General features: G+C 47.7%; 1 protein-coding gene across 8 annotated transcripts in view; it reads right to left on the bottom strand.

The window, feature by feature from the left end:
- ATP2B4 (ATPase plasma membrane Ca2+ transporting 4) overlaps positions 1-24,987 on the bottom strand; it is a 100,845-nt gene that overhangs the window by 37,392 nt on the left and 38,466 nt on the right. For 7 of the 8 annotated variants that reach the window (XM_043924170.1, XM_043924173.1, XM_043924172.1 and 4 more), the window contains 3 exons: positions 14,524-15,181; positions 2,478-2,675; positions 128-385 (listed from right to left, as the gene is read on the bottom strand). In XM_043924170.1, coding sequence (XP_043780105.1) covers positions 128-385; positions 2,478-2,675; positions 14,524-14,716 — 649 coding nt within the window. In that variant the 5' untranslated portion in view covers positions 14,717-15,181. Of the gene's footprint in view, positions 1-127; positions 386-2,477; positions 2,676-14,523; positions 15,182-23,757; positions 24,202-24,987 lie in introns of those variants that run through there. The other variant, XM_043924168.1, reaches the window with a different exon arrangement.

Here is a 24,987-nt window from a genome sequence, read left to right as displayed (position 1 = left end):
GGTCTTATCTTTTCGGGTCCTCAGCAATTCCCAGCCCCCTATGCCAAAGGACCTAGCCCTCCGATAGGAAGGGGGGCACAGGTGTAAAAAACAGAGCTAAAAGAGAAAAGAACCACAGAGCTCTCACCGTATTTGATTTGGGCAATGTCACCCACCACAATCTCAGCCACAGGGAGCTGGATGATGTGGCCATTCCGGATAACGGAGAATTTCTGCTCCTTTTCGATGCGGTTCTGCAGCCCCCGGAATTGCTTCTCCTTGCTCCAGTCATTGAAGGCAGTGACGAGCACGACAATGATCACCGAGAATAAGATGGCTGCGCCCTCAATCCAGCCAGCTTCCGCCTCCCCTTCGTCCTCTGGGCTACTGATGGCTAGACCACACTCTAGCCCAGGGCAAGGAGAGAAAAGGGTCACCGAGGGTCCCTTGCTGACGTTAAAAATGGGGGTTCTGCTTCTGTAACTCCCCAGAACAGAAAGCCAGGGGAAGAGAAGAACAGAAAACCTGGGTAAAATAGCCATCCTGAGGATACCAGAGGATGGCAGGATTGGGCATCATCTCATCACCAATATAACTGTCTATGTTTACCCAAAAAAGGCATATGACTAAATAGCATGAAGCATGTCAATGAAAACTATAGGCAAGACACATATAGAAACCTTATGACCCCCAGCATGGTAGTTCCCACTGCTATTTCCCGAGATGCCCACCCAGCTTGGGGGACGGGGGACCTTTGAGGTGTACGGCCTTGTTGGTTTAGTGAGGGTAGAGGATTCATAACATTCTGAATAAGGATTTACTGGGAAAGCGGGGGAAGACCCTGGAATCAGGATGAGTTGGAAGAATAGCTTACTAGTTACTTTTTAGTTTCCTTTGGAGAACCCACTCAGATAACGGGGTGGGGGGGCAGACACACACAACACTTAAGCTATTAGGTTGGTGCAAAAGTAATTGCAGCTTTTGCATTGTTGAAATTTGCCATTTGCTACTGGAATACATTCTTAATAAATGTGGCTATGTTATATATCATTTTAATGTGCATTTCTTGCTTTATGCTTTTTTTGCTAATGATATTTCTTGCTGTTTATTATATATTTAGACTATGGAAATGATGTTAGACAAGAAGGAAATTTGAGTGATTTTCTTATTTGAGTTCAAAATGGGTCGTAAAGCAGTGGAGACGACTTGCTACATCAACAACATTTGGTACAGGAACTGCTAATGAACGTGCAGGGCAGTGGTGGTTCAAGAGGGAAATGAGAACCTTGAGGATGAGGAGTGTAGTGGCTGGCCACCAGAAGCTGACAATGACCAACTGAGAGCCATCACTGAAGCCGACCCTCTTACAAGTAAACAAGAAGTTGCCGAAGAACCTAACGTTGACCATCCCACGGTCGTCTGGCATGTAAAGCAAATTAAAAAGGTGAAAAAGCACGCTAAGTGGGAGCCTCGTGAGCTGACTCAAAATCAAAAACCTGTCATTCTGAAGTGTCATCTTCTCTCATTCCACAAAACAACAACGAACCATTTCTCGATTGGATTGGGATGTGCGACGAAAGTGGATTTTACACAACAACCGGCGATGGCCAGCTCAGTGACTGGACTGAGAAGAAGTCCCAAAGTATTTCCCAAAGCCAAGCTTGCACCAAAAAAAGGCCACGGCCGCTGTCTGGCGGTCTGCTGCCATTCTGATCCACCAAACTTTTCCAAATCCCGGCGAAACCATTACATCTGAGAAGTATGCTCAGCAAATCAACGCGATGCACAGGAAACTCCCACACCTGCAGCTGGCACCGGTCAACAGAAGGGGCCCAGTTCTTCTCCACAGCAACACCCAACTGCAGGTCGCACAAGCAACACTGCAAAAGCTGAACAAATTGGGCTACAAAGTTTTGCCTCATCCCCCATATTCACCTGTTCCAAGTTCAAAGCTCAGTCGTGTCCAACTCTTTGTGACCCCATGGACTGTAGCTCGCCAGGCTCTTCTGTCCATGGGATTTTCCAGGCAAGAACACTGGAGTGGGTTGCCATTTCCTTCTCCAGGGTATCTTCCTGACCCAGGGATCGAACCAGGGTCTCCTGCATTGCAGGCAGACGCTTTACCATCCGAGCCACGAGGGAAGCCTATAATCATCTGACCTCTCACCAACTGACTACTTTTTCAAGCATCTCAACAACATTTTGCAGAGAAAATGCTTCCACAACCCGAAGGATGCAGCAAAACGCTTTCCAAGATTTTGTCGGATCCTGAAACACGGATTTTTACACTACAGGAATAAACAAACATTTCTCATTGGCAAAAATGTGTTCATTGTAATGGTTCCTATTAAAACTAGTTATGTTTTAAAATTCATGGTGTGAAACTGCAGTTATATTTGCACCAACCTAATAAAATTTGTCAACAAATACTACATGCTTTTCAGTGACAGTGGAAAGAACCCAGACCAGAGTCACGCTCGTTTGTTCAAGGCACTCACGTTCATTTTCTCCCCCCGGGGGGCGGTAGAAGGACAGGACCAGGGAGATGATGGCCGCAATCTCCAGGATGATGAGCGTGACGTCCTGAAGGGCTTCCCACACTAACTCTAAGAAGGTCTTGGGCTTTTTGGGGGGAATAAAGTTTTGTCCAAACACTTGTTTACGTTTCTCCAGATCTGCAGGGTTCCCAGATAGGCCTGAAAAAGAGACAAGAGTGGAGTGAATGAACAAGAAAAAAGTGGAAGAGCTGAATGACAGAGGAAGGCAGTTAAAAGAGTCCTTTAAAGAGGATCCCTTGCTTCCCAATCTGCCCAAATATGAGATCCAATTAGGGTGACCAACCACCCCCATTTTCCCAGACTCAGCAGGTGTGAAATGGGGGCAAACCAAGACAATCTGGTCACAGGGGCCACTCACTCCTCTTGGTCTCCAGGGTAAGCTAACCCAGACCTACAACTTCATCTCTTCCTCACTGAGTTTGCACCAGGCTTCAGCTCTAAGTGTACACTAAAATGTTTCCTGAGACACAGAATTTTCCTCTTATATTAACATGTAAATGCTGGCCATGATTTAAAAGCAGAGGTGGCTTCTACCTACTGGCTCACACGAAAAGGCCATAATGAATAAGCTATTTGCTCAAGGTCATGCCAGGAGGCTAGGAGACAGAGCCCAGCCAGTTGTCCTGATTCCAAGTTCCAGAGGTTTCAGGACATCAACAGAATACAGACTTCATGAGACTCCCACTTTGGGCATCCCCTTTAAGCACCCAGAGCCGCCCCATTCTGTCACACACAGAGACACACACACATAGACACACACACCTTTAAGAGGTGCTACTGTTCTACTAAGAACTACGTACTTAGAGACATACTAAGTACTACGAATACTGCTTAGACAAAGCACTAGGAGAAGCGCTATCGTTCAGAGTGAATAGAGAGAGAGAACAGGGAAGGTGAAAGCGCTGAGTCAGACGGCACTCAGTCCGTGACCATCAGCACGCTCTGCACTAACACACGTGTGCTTACACACCCGTGTGAGTGTGCACGCAGAGTCCATGCACGTTCCCAGAGGGAATAAGAGGCAGAATTATTCCCAGAGTCCTAGGCTCTTCTCATGGGCCCCAGGAGGGGTTACACTTTAAGAGGAGAACGCATGTAATTTAAATCAATGCCAGGTGGCATTTATCAAGTTGTTTACACAACCTGATTAGCAAATAGCCTTGGTTTGGCACTGGTTGTTGGCTATACTGCTTGAGGGGCTCCCCACAGGCAAGGTGAGGCAACCTTTGTCTTGGAAAAGGATCAGCAGTGAGGAGGGTTAGAATCAAGAGGATGGGGACACTTAACCCAGAGGCACAGGACCAGCAGATGACTGGAAGCTGCAAGGAGAGGATGGGCTACTGATGCCAAGGACCTCACACCTCTCCACACTGAAGGGCTAGGCCGCCGGTGGGGGAAGGGGGGCACAGCGGGGGGCAGACTTCTGTCTCCACTAAACAGGACCCAAGGATGTTACTTTAAATGGCAAAGAAAGAGATGTGGGTTAGAACTAAGGAAGACATTCAGACAGGGATCTTGAAAATGGGAAAATCTGTACCCAAGGGAATACTGTTTGCAGGGTCCATTCCTCTACCCTAAAGACAAAAACCGCTCAGGAGAGATATCGAAATCTACCCGGGGACCCTGCCTGGAGATGAAGCAGGGGTGTGAACTGGCACCCGCGATTGTGGAGTGGGGACTGGAGACTACTTCCTTCCACTTGCTAGCGCTCAGGAGAGAGAAGCAGGAAGCTGGTTCGGGAAGTGACACCTGATGCTCTTATCCAGGGCCTCCTGCCTCCTTGGGGCCAAGAGCATGACCCTGGCTAGAGAGCTGAGAGGCACAGCAGAGCTCTGCAGGGGAACGGGGTGGGGTGGGGGGATTGGCCAAAGCACTAGAAGCAACACGGGCTGCTTGCCAGAGGCCCCCTGCCCCCACCACTCTGAGAAGTCAGTTCTCAGCAGGCAAGACACGCCAGAGCCTGGGAAAGGAGTGTTCCTGGGCAGGGCATCTCGATCCCCAGGCGGGCAGAGGCGGAGTTGCTAGGGAACAGGGCCGTGCGGGGTGTTTCTCCCAGGGACCTGAGATAACACATCTGTGCCAACTTGGAACTGCTGTGCTGGATGGCCGGCCTGCTCTTGAGAAACAGGAGTTCCAATAACTTGTTAATCGACCTGGGATGTTTCTTAAGAAAGCAGAATTTACAACGTAAAGGGAGATGCTATTCCCTTGGTAATACGGGTGACTAGACGACTATGAGGGCAAATCAAGACATCAGATACAGGAGGTTATCACATGCCAATAGCCCAGTGAAGGCCAAAATGAGAACCTCAACACCAGTCTAGCTAAAAGTGCTTCCCTGCTGGCTTAGATGCTAAAGAACCTGTCTGCGATGCAGGAGACCTGGGTTCGATGCCTGGCTTGGGAAGATCCCCTGGAGAAGAGAATGGCTACCCACTCCAGTATTCTGGCCTGGAGAATCACATGGACAGAGGAGCCTGGCAGGCTACAGTCCATGGGGTCGCAAAGAGTTGGACACGACTGAGCAACTAACACTTTCACTTCCACTGAGGTAACCCTGCCCCACTCTGTTCTCATATTAATGCCTCGTAATCATCCTTGACTCCTCTTTCTCTCTCTTATCTACAATACCCATTTAGTCAGAAAATTTATCATCTCTACCTTCGAAATATATCCAGAGTCCCCTCACTTCTCATTTTCCACTGCTCCCATCCTGGTCTAAGCCCTGGTCATCTCTCAGCTGGACTACGGCGACTGCCCCACTAGCTTCCCGCTTCCACCCTTACCTTTCTGTTCTCAGTCTATCCGTTTCCAGAACGATCGCTCTCAATCCAATCTGTGACACTCATCTGCCCTTTTACGTGGAGTGAAACTGAGTAAGTTTATGACGGCCTGTAGGCCCCCTTTGTGAGCACCCAGTTCCCCACCTGTTAAGTGCTACTATTTCCGCCTTGATCGCCGAGATCCCGCCAAGCTGGCCTTCCGGCCACTCTCTGTGTGCGCCAGACGTGTTTCTATGTCAGGGTCCCTGCACGTGTTGTTTTCTTTCTCAGATTTCCCTTCACTAGTTAAGGCTTGTCCTTTCACTTCCTTCAGGTCTGCGGACAAACGCCACCTGCCATGTGAGGCCCACCCTGACCAATGTATTTTACGTGGACGTCTCTGCCCCAGCACATGGGATCCTTGTCCTGCTCAACTGTTTCCCTCTATAGGTCTTCTCCTGGAATAGGTTATTTGATATATTTGTTCTACATTTGTTTATCTTCTTCTACAAGGTCAGGACTTTTGTCTTCGTTCCTTAGGTCTAGAGTAGTGCCTGACATGTACACAGATTCGTTGAATAAACTGCATGAGTAACAGATATCATTGTGAACATTTAAGTGATTACAGTTGTGCCAGGCACATTTGTGTCTTCTTACCAAAACACTGCAAAGCCCCGTGTGATAGCTGCTATCAGCCCCATTTCACATGCAAGCAAACTGAGGCCTAGATGGGAAACTGGGAGTCACCCACTGGTAACTACCCCAGTAAACATGTGGCAGTCTGTAACTGCTCCACAAGCAGCAGCTGGATGCCAGCTCACACAGAGGGGGCTGGGGCGTGGGGGCAGCTGTACTCAGCTAAGGCTCCCTTTTGCTGTGACTAACCTTTCCTTCTCTGCCTAGGACTTTCCAGATTTCATCACCGAAGCGCCTGTCTCCTGGGACAACCCCTCAGCTCCAGGCAAACAGGAATGGTTGGTCAGCCTTCTTTCTTTACCTCAGGGCAGGCCCACTTGCCGCTTTTCTCTGCACCTCTAGGCAAATCAGTCTTGTTCCTACTCTTTATTTACAATTGCAGTGAATTAGTCCTGCCTTTTTCCTGTCCTCAGGGATGGTGACACCAAGTCTGTCAGAGTCCAACCTATGAATTTTATATTCAATAAAAGTTTCATTATTGGCTTTATTTTGGACCCAAGCAAATGAAACAAAGACACATTATGGAAAACAAAAGAGGTCAGGCCTTGCTCTTACCTAGATGCTCTCAAAGTCACACATTTACTTCCTCTTTGCATTTTCTCTCACCTGTCTGCTCCACCTTAAGTCACCCTCAGCTCTTAAATAAAAGCCCCGCTAAGAAGTCAAGTGGCCCCAGGACCCCGCAGGCCCTCTGGCAGGGAGGGGCAGTGTGGGGCTGCTAGCGGGTGGCCTTGGGAATCTGCTCTGACAGGCAGCCTCGCACAGGAGAGCCATGTGGGACGGGAACTCCGCCAGCCCCCAATGTGGGGCTTTCCATTCCAATTCTTCCAGCCCCCGAGAGGCTCTCAGGCCTTGATCTCAGCAGCTGCGATTTCACAGAAATACTTGCCCAGGCCAGAGGGGGTTTAAGTTTCTCATCTTCACAGCTGCTTCTCAAGCACACCGCTTCCCAAAGTGGGGAAGGAGGACTTGGCAGCAAGAGAATGCTGGAAACTGGAAAGGGGTTTCCCCTAGAAATACATCAAGAAAATGAGCAGAAACCGTGTCCCCAAGAACATACGAGAAACAGTCCCACCCAAACTGGGAGTACCTCTGGCCCTCAGCCAGATTCAGCACATGAGCTGGGAAAGGGGACAAGAATGTAGGCCTGGGAAGTCACCACCCGCACCCCAGGCTGGGGAATCACACGGCCGGGCAGGGGCCTGTGGAGATGGAATGGGCGGCGGTGGAAAATCTGTGTCTGTTCTGCCGTGGCTTGGGAGGAGGAGCGGTAGCCCAGCCCCTTGTGGCCTGGCTCCAGCAGGGAAGGAGGGAAGGGCCTGGCCGGCTTCCCCACGGAGGCCGAGGACTGTCTGCAGAGGCCCCCTTATCAGAGCCGGCGCAGAAAGGGTGCAGCCCGGTCAGACATCAGGAGGGACTTCCCAGCTGTGTGGGCGATGATACCTTGCCAAGGGGTGAGCAGAATCTTCTGCTGCACAGACAGTACCAGGGAGAGGTTTCTCTGGGCTGCTCAGAAGCCAGTCGTATTCGGTACATGAGAAGAACAGACATCAGAACATCTTTCAAGTCCTACCTTAAAACCCTGGACTAGGGGGTAAAAGAGAAGTGAAAGTGTTGGCCACCCAGGCGTGTTCGACTCTTTTGCAACCCCATGGACTGTAGCCTACTAGGTTCCTCTGTCCATGGTATTCTCCAGGCAAGAATACTGGAGTGGGTTGCCATGCCCTTCTCCAGGGGATCTTCCCAACCCAGGGACTGAACCTGGGTCTCCTCTACGGCAGGCAGATTCTTCACCGTCTGAGCCACAAGGGAAAGCAAGAGGGAAGAGCAGCTTAAAATCAACATGAGGACTGAAAGGCTTCAGCCAGCTCCTGTGCTAGCCACTGCCACTGCTCTGGGGAGTCAGAGCCATTTCCCTGCTTCTGCATCTCCCGCTTATCACACCCGCAGCTTGGAGATGTGCTCCGTGCCTTCTGGCCTTCCAGCCCCTAGAGAGAAGGCAGCCTTCCGACAGTCACAGCAAGGGGACGACAGATTCAGAAGAGAATGGCCCTTTCCTCACTCTCGATCCCACAGCCTGCCCTTGGCGGACAGCCTCGTCCGGGAGTGTCTTTCTGTCCGTCTCTCTGCTGTGTGCCTCTTGTGAGCTCCCCGACTCCGGCACAGAGAAGAGAGCGCTGCCCAGAGTGCCCTCCTTACCCTCTGTCCGGTCGCCCTCTCCTGGGCTGCGTGTTCATCCTCCCCTCTGGTATCACACCCCCAGTGCTCACACCTTGGAGCTAAATAAAAAGAGCGAAAACCCCACTTCCAAGGGCAGATGCAACATCTGCCTCGGCTGAAGAAGGAATGCTCTCTTTCTTCCCACCCCCCACTGACATTCAGTGCAAGGCAACCCGCAAGGTTGAAAGCAAAACAAAACTTGCAAGGGATTCTGCTGCGTTGCCAAGGGAGTGGAGCATCGAAGGCCCGAGGCCTGGTGGGAGGGGAGAAAGTGGGGAGGGCTCTCAGGTTCAGAAGACGCAATGACTCTCCCTGCCTCCAGAATTCCCTATTTCCTGCTTGGCAGCATTATGCCAGCTAAGCCAGAAGCCCAGCTCCAGGCAAGGAGGAGATGGCTAGGAAAGAATTCAGAGAACCTGGAGCTGGCCTGGGAAAGAGCAGGCCCACGGCTGTCATGCACCATTGGCCTAACTCAGCCCTAGGCGTAACTCAAAGCAGACAAGGAACTCCCAGGAGGCAAGATGGAATTCCCTGCAGGGTAGGCGGGACTCAGCAAGGGCACTTTTTCTGTCCTGTCTTTCTCAACCATCTACCATCCTGCTGTTGATGCTGCTTCCTAGAGGTTTTGTGAAAACCTCCACCCCTTTGCTGCTGCTAAGTCACTTCAGTCGTGTCCGACCCTGTGCAACCCCATAGATGGCAGCCCACCAGGCTCCCCCGTCCCTGGGATTCTCCAGGCAAGAATACTGGAGTGGGTTGCCATTTCCTTCTCCAGGGGATCTTCCCAACCCAGAGATTGAACCCGGGTCTCCCACATTGTAGGCAGACGCTTCACCGTCTGAGCCACCAAGGAAGCCCGGTTTGCCCCATTTCTCCTCCCTCAGAGATATTCTTCTGCTATGAGTCTCTCTCATACCTTAAACTTAATATATCCACCCAAAGTGTGATGGGCAGAGAGGACCACAGACTGTTCATCTTGGCAGGCATGCCCATGTTTTTAGGGTAATTTACTTGACATGTTCAAGGTGATGGCTACAGGGCAGAGGGCATGAGGAGAGAGGCAGCTTAGCCGTGCTTCTCAGCTGAGCTGGATGGACTCCTAAAAGTGGACTGTTCATGAGTCTGAGCAAGCTCTGGGAGCAGGTGATGGACAGGGAGACCTGGCGGGCTGTAGTCCATGAGGTTGCAAAGAGTCGGACATGACTGAGCGACTGAACCAAACTAAGTGAAAAGTGGATTTTCTGAAACAGACTATAACAGACTAATAAACAGACTAATGATAGGGAGGAAAATCTCAGAGAAGCCAGTTACCCATTTTCTTCTCACATCCATTCTATCCCATATCCACTTGCCAATTTCTTTATATACCCCCTGGCAACATAAACATTCTCCAAGGCAGTGGTCTCTAAATGGGAGGCAGGCATTCATCTGTTGGAGCATGGGAAAGGTACTAGAACTCTTCGTATTACTTCATCCATTCCTATTTCTTGCAGAGTCTATTATGTAAATGATATTAGTGTTAGAAGTACTAATAGTAACACAGTAGTATGTAGTTGAACATTTACTGGGGCTGTGTGTGCAATTTTCTCCCAGATTGACAGGGCTACTAGGAATTTCAATCTGCTGCACTGAGAAAGAGCCCAACCCCAGTACGTCCCAGCTTTCAGAGAAATAGACAGCTCGTGGTGGGACATGCCACCGACCTCAAAAGGTGTGGCAACAGAAATACAATAGGAACACAGCTGAACCCCAGAGACCATAAGGTGGCAGGAGATATTAACTCAAATCCTACAGTTAATGAACCAAAAATCAAAATTTGGGCTGTCTCAAAACAGTTTTTTTCCCCTTTCTGCCATTTCTTCCCCAAAGAATCTCAGCTCCCAAAACCTAGTAGCTGCTCAATAATTATGCAAGGCAGAGATGCTTGCATCTTATGCCAGGAACATTTAGTAAGTGGTAGCAATTACCCTAGAGCATGGCCAGGCCAGAGCGTCCCTAGACAGTCACATGATCGAGGAGTCCTATCTCCCACTCCTAGGCCCACCTGTCCTCCCCTACAGGACCCCATAATACCATCAGAGCACTATGATACTATTTCTGAAATTGCCTTAATTCTGTGCATTCTTGTAGTGCCTGTCAAGCCCTATGGAAGGAAGAACTGTCCCTGTTGTGTTCACCACTGTGTTTCCACTACCTGCTGGACACTAACTATTTTGTTCACTGTCATTGAAAAGAAATTAGAATCCTTGTGTCCTACGGCCATGCCTCAGCTCTGCAGAGGAGAAAAGAAACAGCAGGAAAGATGAAATAGAAATTCCTACCAACGTTCTTCTTGATCCAAATTCAATATAAATAGCCTTTAGCTTTCTGAAGGAAGCCCACAGGTAATTATTCAATGTTCAGTCAAGGCTCCCCTTCTCTGCCCTTTCTGGTCTGGGCCCAGGTCCCCCAACCCTCCTAACTGTTGGCATAGCGCTTCCTCTGAAAACATCATTCTTCCTCGGAAAACATCATTCTTCCTCTGAAGAAGGGTGACACAGCTGAGGACCCATGTGGAAAGGTTCCGTGGGGAAGAAGGATTCATACAACTTTCTATCTGCATCTATCAAAGAATCTCGCATCCAGATCTTCTCTCCTTCCTACACACCAAGGGAGACTAAGGAAAAGACTTCTTTCTTCCCCTTAAGCCATGGGTAATTCTCAGTTCAGAGTCACACAGGTTTTTCTTGCTCTTGGAAGCCAGGAGACAGCATGAAAAACTGATCAGAAGATACAAGGCTACCTTCCAGTGGGTGTCATCCACACTGCTTGGCTCTCTGAGGACTGGAAAAATTTGGGGGTGGGGATGGAATCGGGAGACAAGCGGCAGTAAAAAGAGAGAGAAACTGGAATGAGGAAAGGAGCAAACTGAAAAGACTATCAGTGCAACATGCTTACTGATAAACCTCAGGCAACACAACCACTGAGGGCTTCCCCGATGGCTCGGCAGTGAGGAATCTGCCTGCAGTGCGGCAGATGTGGGTTTGACCCCTGGGTCGGGAAGATTCTTTGGAGGAGGAAATGGCAACTCACTCCAGCATTCTTGCCTGAAAAATTCCACAGACAGAGGAGCCTGGCGGGCTACAGTCCATGGGAGTCAGACACACACACACACAAGTGTGTGCAGAACTGAGTGTGCACACACACACACACATGCACACACACACACATGCGCGCGCACACGCACACAATACAGCCACGCACCCAGTCACCCAGTCACCTCTGCCGCTCTGCTTTTCCTTAACACGGCCATGAAGCCTGAATTTTTGGTGGCTTAGATGAAAGTCTGTGTCCTCTTTCACATCCCCTCCACCCATTTTTGTTTCTCTAACTTTCCTTCTCTTTGTTGATCACACTGAGCCTTGTGTCTGCTCACCGTGGAGGCTGAATACCTCCATGTCGTCTCAAATGTAACCAACTCTTAGCCACTGGGGCATCGCCTCTTGTTCCAGCTAGCCACTGGACTGAAGGAACACAAGCAATATTAAATACATATTAGTATCGGGTAACAGTTAGGCATTTTATCAGGTACCAGAATATAAAACAAATTGTAAAAATATCTGTGCTTCTCAGATTCCCTGTGTTGCTGCTCTAGCTGAAGAGGCAGCGGTTGCATGTTGTCTGTAAGTCAGAAAACATGAATTATTCCATCACGTTCTACCCTGTGGCAAGACTTTAGGCAAGTCATTTAATTTTTTTGGTCTGTTGAGAGTGAGAACGAGAGAGAGAGAGAGAGAGAGAGAGAAATAAAACTATGTTAGTGTCAGAAAAGTTATAAACCACAAGTTCCATAAGGTCCCTTAGTGGCTATAGTTGAAAACAATCTATCCTAAAGATATTATCAATCCAACAGAAAATAAAGGGGAAGGGTCATATTCTAGGAAACGATCTTCCCAATCTTACTTTACTTTACTTTCCAATCGGCAGAATTCAAGCGCTGGGAAAATTTCTTTATGTTCTTATTATTAGCCTGCAGGGGCCTGCCATGACAAAGCTACACTAGGCTGCCAGGTACCCTAGTGTGGTCTGCTGTGAACAGGCTGGCTTTTTCTGCCACCTGGATATTGATGCTCTTTTCTCAGCCTGTCCAGACAAACCGCTCAGCATCGCCTCTGTCTGGGGAGAGAGGTCTTTGGTGTCTTCCTTTCTTGCCCCTTTACTCTTCCCACACATGAAGGAGTCAGTGTTGGCTGAAAATCACTCATGGAAAGGTTGTTTCTGATAGCCTGCTTCTCCAGCTCCAGGACCAGCACAACAGTAAGCTGTGATGTTGAAAAACATCAGGATACATGTCTGTGATCTAAGGAAGCAGGGGAACGGCAGTGGACAGCTGTGCCGGTGATAGGGGTTCTGGTGTGGCCAGGGTCTGCAACAACAGAAGCACCTGACATCAGGAGGTGACTTTCAACTATAGGTCTAAAACTGGGATTGGGAAAGAATCTAAGCATTTGATATCTGATTCTGAGACGAAAGAATATACATGTTGGCCTTTGGGAATGGGAGCTCTCTGGGAACTAGAAGTAAACAGTAGCAGCTATGAGCAACGGTTTGGAAAATTGGGAGGAAAGTCTGGACTCTGCTCTTGGAAGTTTCTCAGGTTCCAGCTTATCTGGAGTTTCACTTTGTGAGAGAAGCGACTGAGCCAAGGGGAAAAACAGCATAGGAAGAGGGAAGGGAAGGCCCTGCTCACGTTCTGATGAGTGTCCTGGAGTGCTGCATTCTCTCGGGGGAAACACAGCAGTCGCTGCTGTGAAAGTGGCAAAAGGAAGAAAGCCAGCTGACCAGAAGAAGGCATTACCCAAAGGGCAGTCATCAGAAACTGAACAGAAGGCAACGACTGAGCCACATGAAAGCAACTCAGCGCTGCATCCTAACCAGGCTGTTTCTGACATCAAGAGGTGAATGTAGAAAACGGACAGCGGTGGCAGGTAGCCTGGAACAGCCTCTCCTGATATAAAAACACATTGCACTCCACAGGCACTCACATTCTGGCAAATACCATCAGATACATGGACTCTTTTAATGTGAGACAACTAATTTACTGAACACCCATTATTAGAATAAGCACTGTACATACACTATTTAATCCCAGTATTAATATCATTTTCAAAAAAGAAAATGATTTTTACTTATGGAGAATGAGTAAACTATTCAATGTTATTCAGCTAGTAAATGGTAGAGCCAGTACTGAACTCAAAGCCTATGAGATAAGAAAGTGAACTCTAGAAGTACAGAGAACATGTAAGGCAGCTGTCCCTGCTGGTAAAGAAAATAAAACATGGGCAATGTACAGATATCTAGATAAAATTTTCTCCCTTATTTCTTTCAGTCATAGAGTCTGGACTCCAAGTCACTAATTTATAACACTGGCTGGGGGCCAAAACTTCTTAGAACTGGCAAAAAATATGATGTGGCTTCCAAGAAAGGGTCAGAAATGGTACACCTCAAGAGGTTGAAGGCATCTAAAGGACAAACTCTTTGCTCTATCTCAAGCTACTCAATCAAGGCCTGCCTGACTGATAGGGCCAAGCAAGGACCCGTAGCAGAGATGCTGAAACTAGGCAAAAAGGAGCAAATTAGTACTACCTCCGTTTCAACGAAATAAAATTACCATGGCTCACTGGGCAATTGGGCTGAGCCAGGTAAGCATGAAGCTGGATTTTTCATTCTCTTTAGAGAATAGATTAAGAAGAACTATACTAAAAGTGCATCAGACAGGGTTGAAAAAGTCATCAATAATTTCCTGAAAGAAAACTGAGTAACCCAAAGGTATGGTGGGTAAATGCTCTACATTTTGATTTACCATCCCATTTCTAACTGTGTACCACAGAGAAGTACTACATTAGGTAGATGGACTCATCTACTCTTCTTCCTACTATACTGTAAGACCAGGGTAGGGAATAATCATATCTTCAACCTTTTGCAATTGAAGACTGATACTGAGTTAGGGACTTGATTATTTACTGATAAACACAGCTCTAATATAAACATTTATAAGAGACATTCCCCCTTCTGTACAGTGATATAGAAAGAGAAGGAAAGAATGATCTTCAGAGAATACCACAGTCACTAAACCTCATCTCTGGGAAATAAATAATGTTTCTCTCCACAGCCTGACATCTTTTCAGTGCTTTGGAGACTGTACTTGCCCACCAGGCACAGATATAGCAGCAAGGTCTCCAGAAACATTCCTTCTCTAGAAGCAGACAGAACAATATATCTTAACACAGGCCGCCTTCCCCCAACCCCCACTGCTGCATGGCCCTTACCTTCCACAGGGTTGGTTTTCAGTCTACTGCAGAGATTCATCACTCCCCCGTAGTGGACGTTGATCTGGTCTATTGCATCACTTGAACGGAGCTCCATCAGCTTCCTCAGGTCCATCACTGTGCAGCCAAACTCCCCTTCACGGCTCTCAAGAATCGAGTTGGCCGGCAAGGTGTGTTCTGTTGGGTTCGTCATTTTGCCTGCTGTTACCAAGCCCCTCACCAGAGAAAATGTGAAATCTCCCTTCCACTGATCAGGGTCTCTCGTTTCTCTTCCTCACTTCTTTCTTCTTTCTTCTCTGAGAGTCCAGATGTGAACAAGACCGACTATATCTTGTGCAGGAAGCTTCAGAGCAGCAGCCTGTGGTCCAAGTCCTTTTGTGTGTATGAAGCTTGGCAGCCAAAGGAGGAAGAGGATAGGGGAACTGAGTGTAAGCCGGACCACGTGTTACGATGACTGGTGTCCCCAGGTGGTGATGGAAGCAGTTGTCCAGGGTAGGTAGGTTCCTAGTTTAGACCAACTTTCCCAGATGGTGGTATAAACAGGATGTGCATGTTACCATGGAGGCAACCTTAGCAACAAGCAGCAACTGCAGTGGCAGAGAGGTGGCAGGACAGGAGAAAGAGGAGGGCTCCCTGGAAACCGACGACAACGGGGCCTCTGGAATAAAGATTCAAAGGCAGACATAGAGAGACAATTAGAACAGCATGGGATCCAGCAACCGCAAGGACAAGAGGTACTCATTCTAGCACAAGGGTTTAGGTGACAGTTGATATCTGAGCTGAACTGATAGCTGAGGCCTAAGCTGAGCAGACTGACTTAGGAGAGGCCCCTTCTTCCCTGGGGGCCCCCAGCAGCCTGTAAACTCCAATGTAGAGAAATAACGTCAGACACACCCCAGCCTTCATACCTCACCTCTTCTAAACCAAGCAACACAAATCCCAAAACTTGAGAAACTTGGAAATAAAGGGTTATATAACCTCTAATGGCTCTCCCTGTCTATTTGAGGGACCTGCAACAGAATGTTTTAGTCTGTTTTAATCTTTTAATCTTACCTCTAAGAGGTGAGAAGAGACCAGGAAAGGAGTCCAGACTAGAGTGATCTGGAGGATAGCCTGCTAGTCTGCCACCCTCCTCCAAACCCTGCACCCTACCACACTCCTAACACACACATGTACAAACCAGGAGGGCAACCTGGGAGAAGACGTCCACATCCCCTGCAGCCCCTCAGAACACCTGGCCTGACACTGTATAGAAATTCTGCAACCTGATGCCGTTGTCAATAGACCAGGTATTAAGTTCAGATCTTGGAGTTTAAAAAGCGTTGGGGAGACAAGGGTGATTAAACAGCTCCGGCAGTGGGCAATGCAGGGTGGAACCTTTACACATAATGGGAACAGAAGGACTTTTGAGGAGGAAAGAGAGTTTGAAGCTTGTGAGTGTTCACGTTTCTCTGAGACTGCAGAAATATGGCAGCAATCAGTTCAGCTAGAGCCTAGGGCCACAGCAAGGTCAGTAGGGGAGCAAAGTCAGCCTGCGTGTGAGTGACAACAGAGGGTCTCAGGTCAGCAGTTCTCCTCTCGGGAAGCCATGTGTCACCTCACACATGCTGACTAGGGAGAGGGACGGGTGGGAACAGGGAAGATGAAGGAGAGAAAAAGGCTTATCCTAAGCCCTGTTCTCAGCTTCAGGCAAGAGGACCACCACACACCAGCTTCTTAAATGCGCAGGGGATCTTTCTGAACACGGCACCAGAGCATTCAGGGCCCAGCCCTGGTCAGTCCCTCTTTAATACATGGATGATGTCCTTGCTTCTAGATGATGAACAAGAAGTACAAGGGTCATCAGATAAGGGCTTGATTACTTTATCAATTACTTTTCCAAAAATCACATGTGGCCAAAGTTCCTACTAATTCTAATCAATCCTGTTCTTGGTAGATTCCGCTGGGATGGAGGCGGTTACACCCCTCCCTCTCCCAGGATGCCCGCAGCTTACTCCTCCTACTGTGAGTTTTTAGAGCTACCCTGACTTATAAAGGGTTATATGAGCAGCGTTTTGTTTTATTGTTGTTGCTATTGTTTTTCAAACATCATGCTCCCTTTTCTTTTTAGATGCCATTCCTGGGGAACAAGGAGAGAAGCCGAGGCAGTGTGTCACACTCTCTTCAATCCTCCTGGCACACGGACAGGCAGTGCTACAGACATTTCCCTCCAATTCGGGTTCTTCTCCAAGCCTGGAAGCAGTGGGAAGGGCTGCAGCAGCAGGAAGCCCATTTGACCCTTAAGTAGAACTCCTTAACCTTTGAAGAGGATGTTGAGGACAGTGCTGACTGACAGCTTAACTGGAAATTATAACCTTTTTTTTTTTTTATTTCTACCACCTACTGCCATGTTTGTTTCATGAAGGCAGAGATTTTTCACGTGTCTTGCTCAATGCTTTCTCCTCAGTGCCTAGACAATCACCTACACAAAGCAGGCATTCAGCTAATTTTTTTGGCTGAATAACTCATAGTAGATTCAGAACCAGATTTACCATCTTCCTAAGAACCTTTTGAGCAGGTCACTTAGCTTTCTTAGAGCTCAGTTTTTCTAGGGCTCAGTTCCTCCCACCTTTATCTGCGAGAAGAAATTGATAAATGAATGGCATTATAAATAGAAATAGTACCTGGAAATCTCAGATGAAAGATGACCAGTGTCCTGTATAGGACACTCAAGTGATGTGAAAAGGTTAATTTGATCTTAATGAACTTTTGTTATCTAGTCCTTTATGCAGAAGAGCAATAATCTCCATGTGGCCCTCCATCTTTCTTGTGAGAGCAAACTCCCACACCCCTGAACGAGTGGAAAATTCCAAGCAGCATCATTAGCTAGGTTATAACCATTAGCAACAACCACTTCATGGATCACAGCCTTGTTGTGGTAAAGGGGCTTGCATAACTGAATGAAGCTATAAGTTATATGGTGCAGGGCCACCCAAGACAGACAGGTCATAGTGAAGAGTTCTGACAAAACCTGGTCCACTGGAGGAGGAAATAGCAACCTATTCTAGTATTCCTGCCGCAAAAACCCTATGAACAGTATGAAAGGCAAAAAGATATGACACGGGAAGATAAGCCCCCCAGGTCAGAGAGTGTCCAATATGCTACTGGGGAAGAGTGGAGGGCAATTACTCAAAGCTTCAGAAAGAATGAAGCAGCTAGGCCAAAGCAGAAACGATGCTCAGCTGTGGCTGTGTCTGGAGGTGAAGGTAAAGTCCGATGCTGTAAAGAACAATACAGCATAGGAACCTCGAATGTTACATCCATGAATCAACTTTGAACGTTGTCAAACAGGAGATGGTAAGATTGAACATCAGCATCTTAGAAATCAGTGAACTAAAATGGATAGGAATGGGCAAATTTAATTTAGATGACCATTTTATCTCCTACTGTGGGCAAGCATCCCTTAGAAGAAATGGATTAGCCCTCATAGTCAACAAAAGAGTCCAAAATGCAGTACTTAGGTGCAGCCTCAAAAACAACAGAATAATTTTGGTTCATTTCCAAGGCAAACCATTCAACATCAGAGTAATCCAAGTCTATGCCCCAACCACTGATGCTGAAGAAGCTGAAGTTGACTGGTTCTATGAAGGCCTACAATATCTTCTAGAACTAACACCAAAAAAAGATGTCCTTTTCATCACAGGGGATTGGAATCCAAAAGCAGGAAGTCAAGAGATACCCAGAATAACAGGCAAGTTTGGCCTTAGACTACAATATGAATCACACAAAACAGAGTTTTGTCAAAAGAATACACTGGTCATAGCAACCACCCTTTTTCAACAATACAACAGACGACTCTACACATGGATATCACCTGATGGTCAATATCACAATCAGACTGATCATGTTCTTTGCAGCCAAAGATGGAGAAGCTCTATAAAACAAGACCTGGAGCTGCCAGTGGCTCAAACCATGAACTCCTTATTGCAAATTCCAGGCTTAAATTAAAGAAAACACGGAAAGCTACTAGGCCATTCATATATGACCTAAATCAAATCCCTTATAATTATACAGTGGAGGTGACAAATCAATTCAAGGGGTTAGAGCTGGTAGACAAAGTACCTGAAGAACTATGGACAGAGGTTTGTAACACTACAGGAGGCAGTGACCAAAACCATCCCCAAGAAAAAGAAATGTAAGAAGGCAAAATGGTTGTCTGAGTGGCCTTACACATAGCTGAGAAAAGAAGAGAAGAGAAAAGCAAAAGAGAAAGAGAAAGATATGCCCAACTGAGTATAGAGTTCCAAAGGAAAGCAAGGAGAAGATAAGAAGGCCTTCTTAAGTGAACAGTGCCAAGAAATAGAGAAAAACAATAGAATGGGGAAGACTAGAGATCTCCTCAGGAACATCAGCGACATCAAGGGACCATTTCATGCAAGGAGCGGCATGACAAAGAACAGGAACAGTAAGACCCTAACAGAAGCTGAAGAGATTAAAAAGAGGTGGCAAGAATGCACTATACAGAAAAGGTCTTAATGATAACCATGATGGTGAGGCCACTTACCCAGAGCCAGACATCCTGCAGTGTGAAGTCAAGAGGGCCGAAGGAAGAATTACTATGAACAAAACTAGTGGAGGTGACAGAATTCCAGCTGAGCTATAGAAAATCCTAAAAGATGATGCTGTGAAAGTGTTGCACTCAATATGCCAGCAAATTTGGAAAGCAGTGGCCACAGGAACAGAAAAGGTTAGTTTTCATTCTGATCCAAACGAAGGGCAATGCCAAAGAATGTTCAAACTACCATACCACTGCACTCACTTCACACGATAGAAAGGTTATGCCCCAAATCCTTCAAGTTGGGCTTCAGCAGTATGTGAACTGTGAACTTCCAGATGTACAAACTGGATTAAGAAAAGGCAGATGAGCCAGAGATCAAATTGCCAACATTCACTGGATCATGGAGAAAGTAAAGGAATTCCAGAAAAGCATCTACTTGTGCTTCATTAACTACACTAGAGCCTTTGACTGTGTGGACCACAACAAGCATGGAAAATTCTTAAAGAGATGGGAGTCTCAGACCCTCTTACTTGTCTCCTGAGAAACTTTTATGTGGGTCAAGAAGCAACAGTTAGAACCAGACATGGAAAAATTGACAGTTTCAAAACTGGGAAAGGAGTATGACAAGGCTGTAAATTGTCACCTTGCTTTGTTGTTGATGCTCAGCTGCTCAGTGGTGTCCAACTCTTTGCGACGCCATGGACTGCAGCACGCCAGGCTTCCCTGTCCTTCGCCATCTCCCAGAGCACGCTCAAACTCATGTCTATTGAGTTGGTGATGCCATCCAACCATCTCATTCTCTGTCTTCCCCTTCTCCTCCTGCCTTCAATCTTTCCCAGCATCAGGGTCTTTTCCAATGAGTCGGTTCTTTGCATCAGGCAAAGTGTTGGAGCTTCAGCTTCAGCATCAATCCTTCCAAAGAATATTCAGGATTGATTTCCTTTAGGATTGACTGGTTTGATCTCCTCGCTGTCCAAGGAACTCTCAAGAGTCTTCTCCAACACCACAGTTCAAAAGCATCAATTCTTCAGTGTTCAGGCTTCTTTATGGTCCAAGTCATATATAACATCCATACGTAACAATTGGAAAAACCATAGCTTTGACTAGATGGACCTTTGCTGGCAAAGCAATGTCTCTGCTTTTTAGTACACTGTCTAGGTTTGTCACAGCTTTTTTTTCCAAGGAGCAAGTGTCTTTTAATTTCATGACTGTAGTCACCATTTACAGTGATTTTGGAGAAGAAAATAAAGTCTGTCACTGTTTCCATTGTTTCCCCATCTATTTGCCATGAACTGATGGGACTGAATGCCATGATCTCAGTTTTTTGAATGTTGAGTTTTAAGTCAGCTTTTTCACTCTCCTCTTTCACTCATCAAGGGGCTCTTTAGCTCCTCTTTGTTTTCTGCCATAAGGGTGGTGTCATCTGCATATCTGAGGTTATTGATATTTCTCCCTGCAATTCTGACTGAGCTTGTGCTTCATCCACCCTGGCATTTTGCATGATGTAATCTACACAGAACTTAAATAAGCAGGGTGACAATATACATCCTTGATGTAATCCTTTCCCGATTTGGAACCAGTCTGTTGTTCCATGTCTGGTTCTAACTGTTGCTTCTTGACTCACATACAGGCTTCTCAGGAGACAGGTAAGGTGGTCTGGTATTCCCATCTCTTTAAGAATTTTCCACAGTTTGTTGTGATCCACACAGTCAAAGGCTTTAGCATGGTCAGTGAAGCAGAAGTAGATGTTTTTCTAGAAATATCTTGCTTTTTCTATCATCCAACGGATGTCAGCAATTTAATCTCTGGTTCCTCTGCCTTTTCTAAATTCAGCTCGGTTCATGTAGTGTTGAAGCCTAGCTTGGAGAATTGTGAGCGTTACTTTGCTAGCGTGTGAAATGAGTGCAATTGTGTGGTAGTTTGAACATTCTTGACATTGCCTTTCTTTGGGATTGGAATGAAAAACTGACATTTTCCAGTCCTGTGGCCACCTTGCTTTTTTAACTTATATGTGGAGTACATCAAGCGAAATATCAGGCTGGATGAATCACAAGTTGGAATCAAGATTGTCAGGAGAAATATCAATAAACTCAGATATGCAGATGATACCACTCTAATAGCATAAAGTGAAGAGGAACTAACGAGCTTCTTGATGAAAGTGAAAAACCTGGCTTGAAACAACATTCAAAAAACTAAGATCCTGGCATCCAGCTCCATCACTTCATGGTGAATAGAAGGGGAAAACGTGGGGGAGCAGTGACAGATTTTCTTTTCTTGGGCTCCAAAATCACTGTGGATGGTGATTGCAGCCATGAAATTAGTGTATTAAAAGTGGAGATGTCACTTTGCTGATGAAGGTCTGTATGTAACGTCAAAGGTATGATTTTTCCAGTAGGCATGTAGGTGTCAGAGTTGAACCAGAAAGAAGACTGAGTGTTGAAGAACCGATGCTTTCAGACTGTGATGTTGTAGAAGACTCTTGAGAGTCCGTTGGACTGAAAGGAGATCAAGCCAGTCAATCCTAAAGGAAATCAACCCTGAGTATTCATTGGAAGGACTAACGCTGAAGCTATATATAATACCTTGACCACTGATGTGAAGAGCTGAGTCATTGGTAAAGACCCTGATGCTGGGAAAGATTGAAGGCAAAAGGAGAAGGGTGTGGCAGAGGATGAGTTGGTTAGATAGCATCACTGACCCAGTGATGTGAATTTGAGCAAACTCTGGGAGATACTGGAGGACAGAGGAGCCTGGCGTGCTGCAGTCCATGAGTGGCAGGGAGTTGGCTGTGACTTGGCAATGGAACAACTACTACAATGCAGCCTTGGACCTCTAGAGAAGTAGGGGCAGTCTGAAGAGATCAGAGAGGAGAGAGTCTTCCACTCACACAACAACCAATGCGAAAAGGTCAGTTAAGATCAGAACACATGGGGCAAGTAGAAAAGAGTGAAGCCTGTCTGCCTCAGGCTGCCCTTGAGATATACACACAGGTCAGGCACTAAGCTGCTGACACGAAGTCAAAGGGGCGCTGCCCACTTGGGGCCCCTTTATAGCCAGGCTCTCTGCGAAAGTGCTTCTGGAATTCGGAGGCATAGCAGGAGCCAATACTCTCTCTCTGCAACTGAGCTTGCCTGGCCCCTAGCCTTATTAGGCAACTGGCAAAGAATGATCTCTAAGTGCTCACGCAGCCTCAGCCCCGGACACAATGCTCTGATGCCCGGGAGGCCACCACCTCCCGTCAGGTCAGGATTAGTCATTCCACTCGGGGCTTTCTGGGTAAGACATGTTCTCACTCCCTGTTTCTAGCATTTTGCCAGCCTAATGACGACAGGATGGAAGAGGGAATTTTCAGCCCTTCCTGCGGGGTCAAGAAATCCTACTACTTACATGACCATTAAATCATTTTAATTTTTTTCCTCCTAAAGTTCTGTCACATCTGTTGTACAATTTGTGAGAGGATTTGGCATACCGATTTTAGGTAGGACGGCTGTGACTCCCACCGTACAGATGAAGACGCTGAGATTCAAAGCCATAAAAAATGACTTGTTCTTTGGCAAGTCAGTGGCCTTTACTGCACAGAGGCCTTTACTCCTCCCCTCCAATCTGGGCCTCTTCATTTTCTGACAAATATCTAACAGGTTCTTTACCACCACTTAGAGGAAGTACTGACTCTCACACTTGCTCTTTCTCTTTCAGAACCAGCTCCCTCACATTCCAGACAGTGAGGATCAGATATCCTCTCCAGTTCCTACACATACCTGAGAAGCAGAGCACCCTACACTTCCTGATAACTCAATTTGCAGCTAACCTCCCTAGCAAGTTCCAAAGTGAGGAGCTGCCAGAGATAAAAACCTCAAGTCTTAAGCCACAGACGCTGTTTCCTCCAATTTTGTCAAGAAATCCCTTACTCGTAGAAACCTTCCTGGGGCGCATCCTCAGAACACAAGGAAAAAGGTAACTTCCTATGTAGGGGACAGAGTAGGGTATTTTGAGGATCTGAAAGGAACCCACTCCCTGAATTTCCGCTGCCAAAGGCTGCTAATGAATCTGGCGAGATGCATGGGAAATGAAGCAGGAATGGAAGCAGGAGAAAGGGAACGGCAGGGGGCCGCGGGCCCAGGCTGCAGGCTGGAGACCACAGCGAGACCTGCCGGGCATGGTAAGGAGCTCAGCTCCGGCCTCTGGGCTGTGGGCAGCTGCTAGAATGGGGCGGGGGCGGGGAGGTGGGCACAGAACAGGCTCGTGACACCTCACAACGCACCAAACTGAGCACAAAACCGGCTTCAGGCCCACCCTTTCCCATTCAGAGAGAAATGATTCACGTAAGTACACACGTGTTATTACTGATCCATGAACAGCAGCCTAGCATAGCAGCTGTTTTGTAGCGGTTGGTCCATACATAGTAGTTATTCTCATTATTCCACATATTGTTTCTCTGAAGCTTCATTAACAGCCTTGTAAGGAGGGCACACCATTTTATAGGAGGGAAATACAGATTCTGAGAACAAGGATTTGTGTCCTAGCTTGAGTCCAAAGCCACCCTGCCTCAAATACAAGGTCAATCCTCTACAAAAATGGAAACAAAGCTACAGATTTACTTCCTAAAGCTTGATGAGAAGCCCATAAATGCCTAACTATCCACCCCTGGCCCAGAGCCCCTAAAGGCTCTACCGTACATCAGGGAAACACCTCCTTACCTGTTTCAGCTTCCTGGGCAACCACAGCAGTAGGTCACAGCTTATGAGGGGCTGACACCCTCCCCTCCAGCCCTGCCCCCACAAACACATGCCCCGGCCAGAATGCCCTTGGCTCTGGGACTCCAAGTACATCCAGTTCCCACTCAGAGGCTGAAGGAGGGGGCTGAGGGCTCCCTGCACTCCATCACCTCACACTCGGGGCATCAGCCCTGGGATGGGGAGAGGCACAGAGACACCTCTTCTCTTCTGACTCCCACAGGGGCAGTTCCCTGCAGTGTCTGAAGCTTCACTCTTTGTCTCGTCGCTGGCATACCTCTAAGAGGCCTTTCATGAAAGCTGGCAAGCACCTGCACATGGCAGGCTGCCCTGCGTGAGACATCCTTGGCTGGCCCTCCTCGGAAGGTCTGAACACCACGCGGAGGCTGCTTTGCTCCATCCTCGTGACGACAGGCCTCTTACTCCCATGACCAGAGGCGGGCCCACCCGCACCCGCCTGTTCTCACCACTCGGGCCGAGCAGCCGCCCTGCTTGTGGTTCGGGGCTCTCCTACCCTCCCCCTGCCCTAGTGCCCACTGGCTTGCCAAGCAGACCTGTGTGCACACCCTCCTCCAGCCTCCGCAGCCCTGTGGAGGCAGAAGGTCGGGGCAGAGGATGCTGGTGGGAGTTCAGGTGGCGGGTGGCGCTCCCTCTCATCGCCAGCAACAGCCAGGTTGGTGCCAGGAAGCCCAGGGAGGGCTGAGGCACCAAATGAGGCCTCCTCCATACTGACCACAGCATGGCACACTGCCGCCTGTGATGCTGGAACCCGATGCTAATTCTCTGCCAGCAGCTGGGACCTGGGTTCTGGTGGGTACTCCCTTCCTAAAGCAGAGACATCACTTGCTGGTGAGGAGGGGGCTTACGTGAGGCCTCCTGGCTTACCCGCTCCCTCCCCACAAGCCTGCTGCCCTGAGAAAGTGAAAGTGGTGGTCACTCAGTTGTGTCTGACTCTGAGACCCCATGGACTGTGGCCCGCCAGGCTCCTCTGTCCACGGGATTTCCTAGGCAAGAAAACTGGAGTGGAGTGCCATTTCCTTCTCTCAGGGAATCTTCCCCACCCAGGGATTGAGCCCAGGTCTCCTGCATTGCAGGCAGATTCTTTACCATTTGAACCACCAGGTGAGCTACCTGAGAAGATCTTCAATTCAGCAGCACAAATGCAGTGCTAGAATCAAAGCATCTACGTAGAGA

This window comes from Cervus elaphus, chromosome 14, assembly GCF_910594005.1.
Source record: "Cervus elaphus chromosome 14, mCerEla1.1, whole genome shotgun sequence".
Classification (NCBI taxonomy): domain Eukaryota; kingdom Metazoa; phylum Chordata; class Mammalia; order Artiodactyla; family Cervidae; genus Cervus; species Cervus elaphus.
The sequence above is the reverse complement of the archived record's forward strand: the minus strand, read 5'-3'. Positions and strand labels throughout refer to the sequence as shown.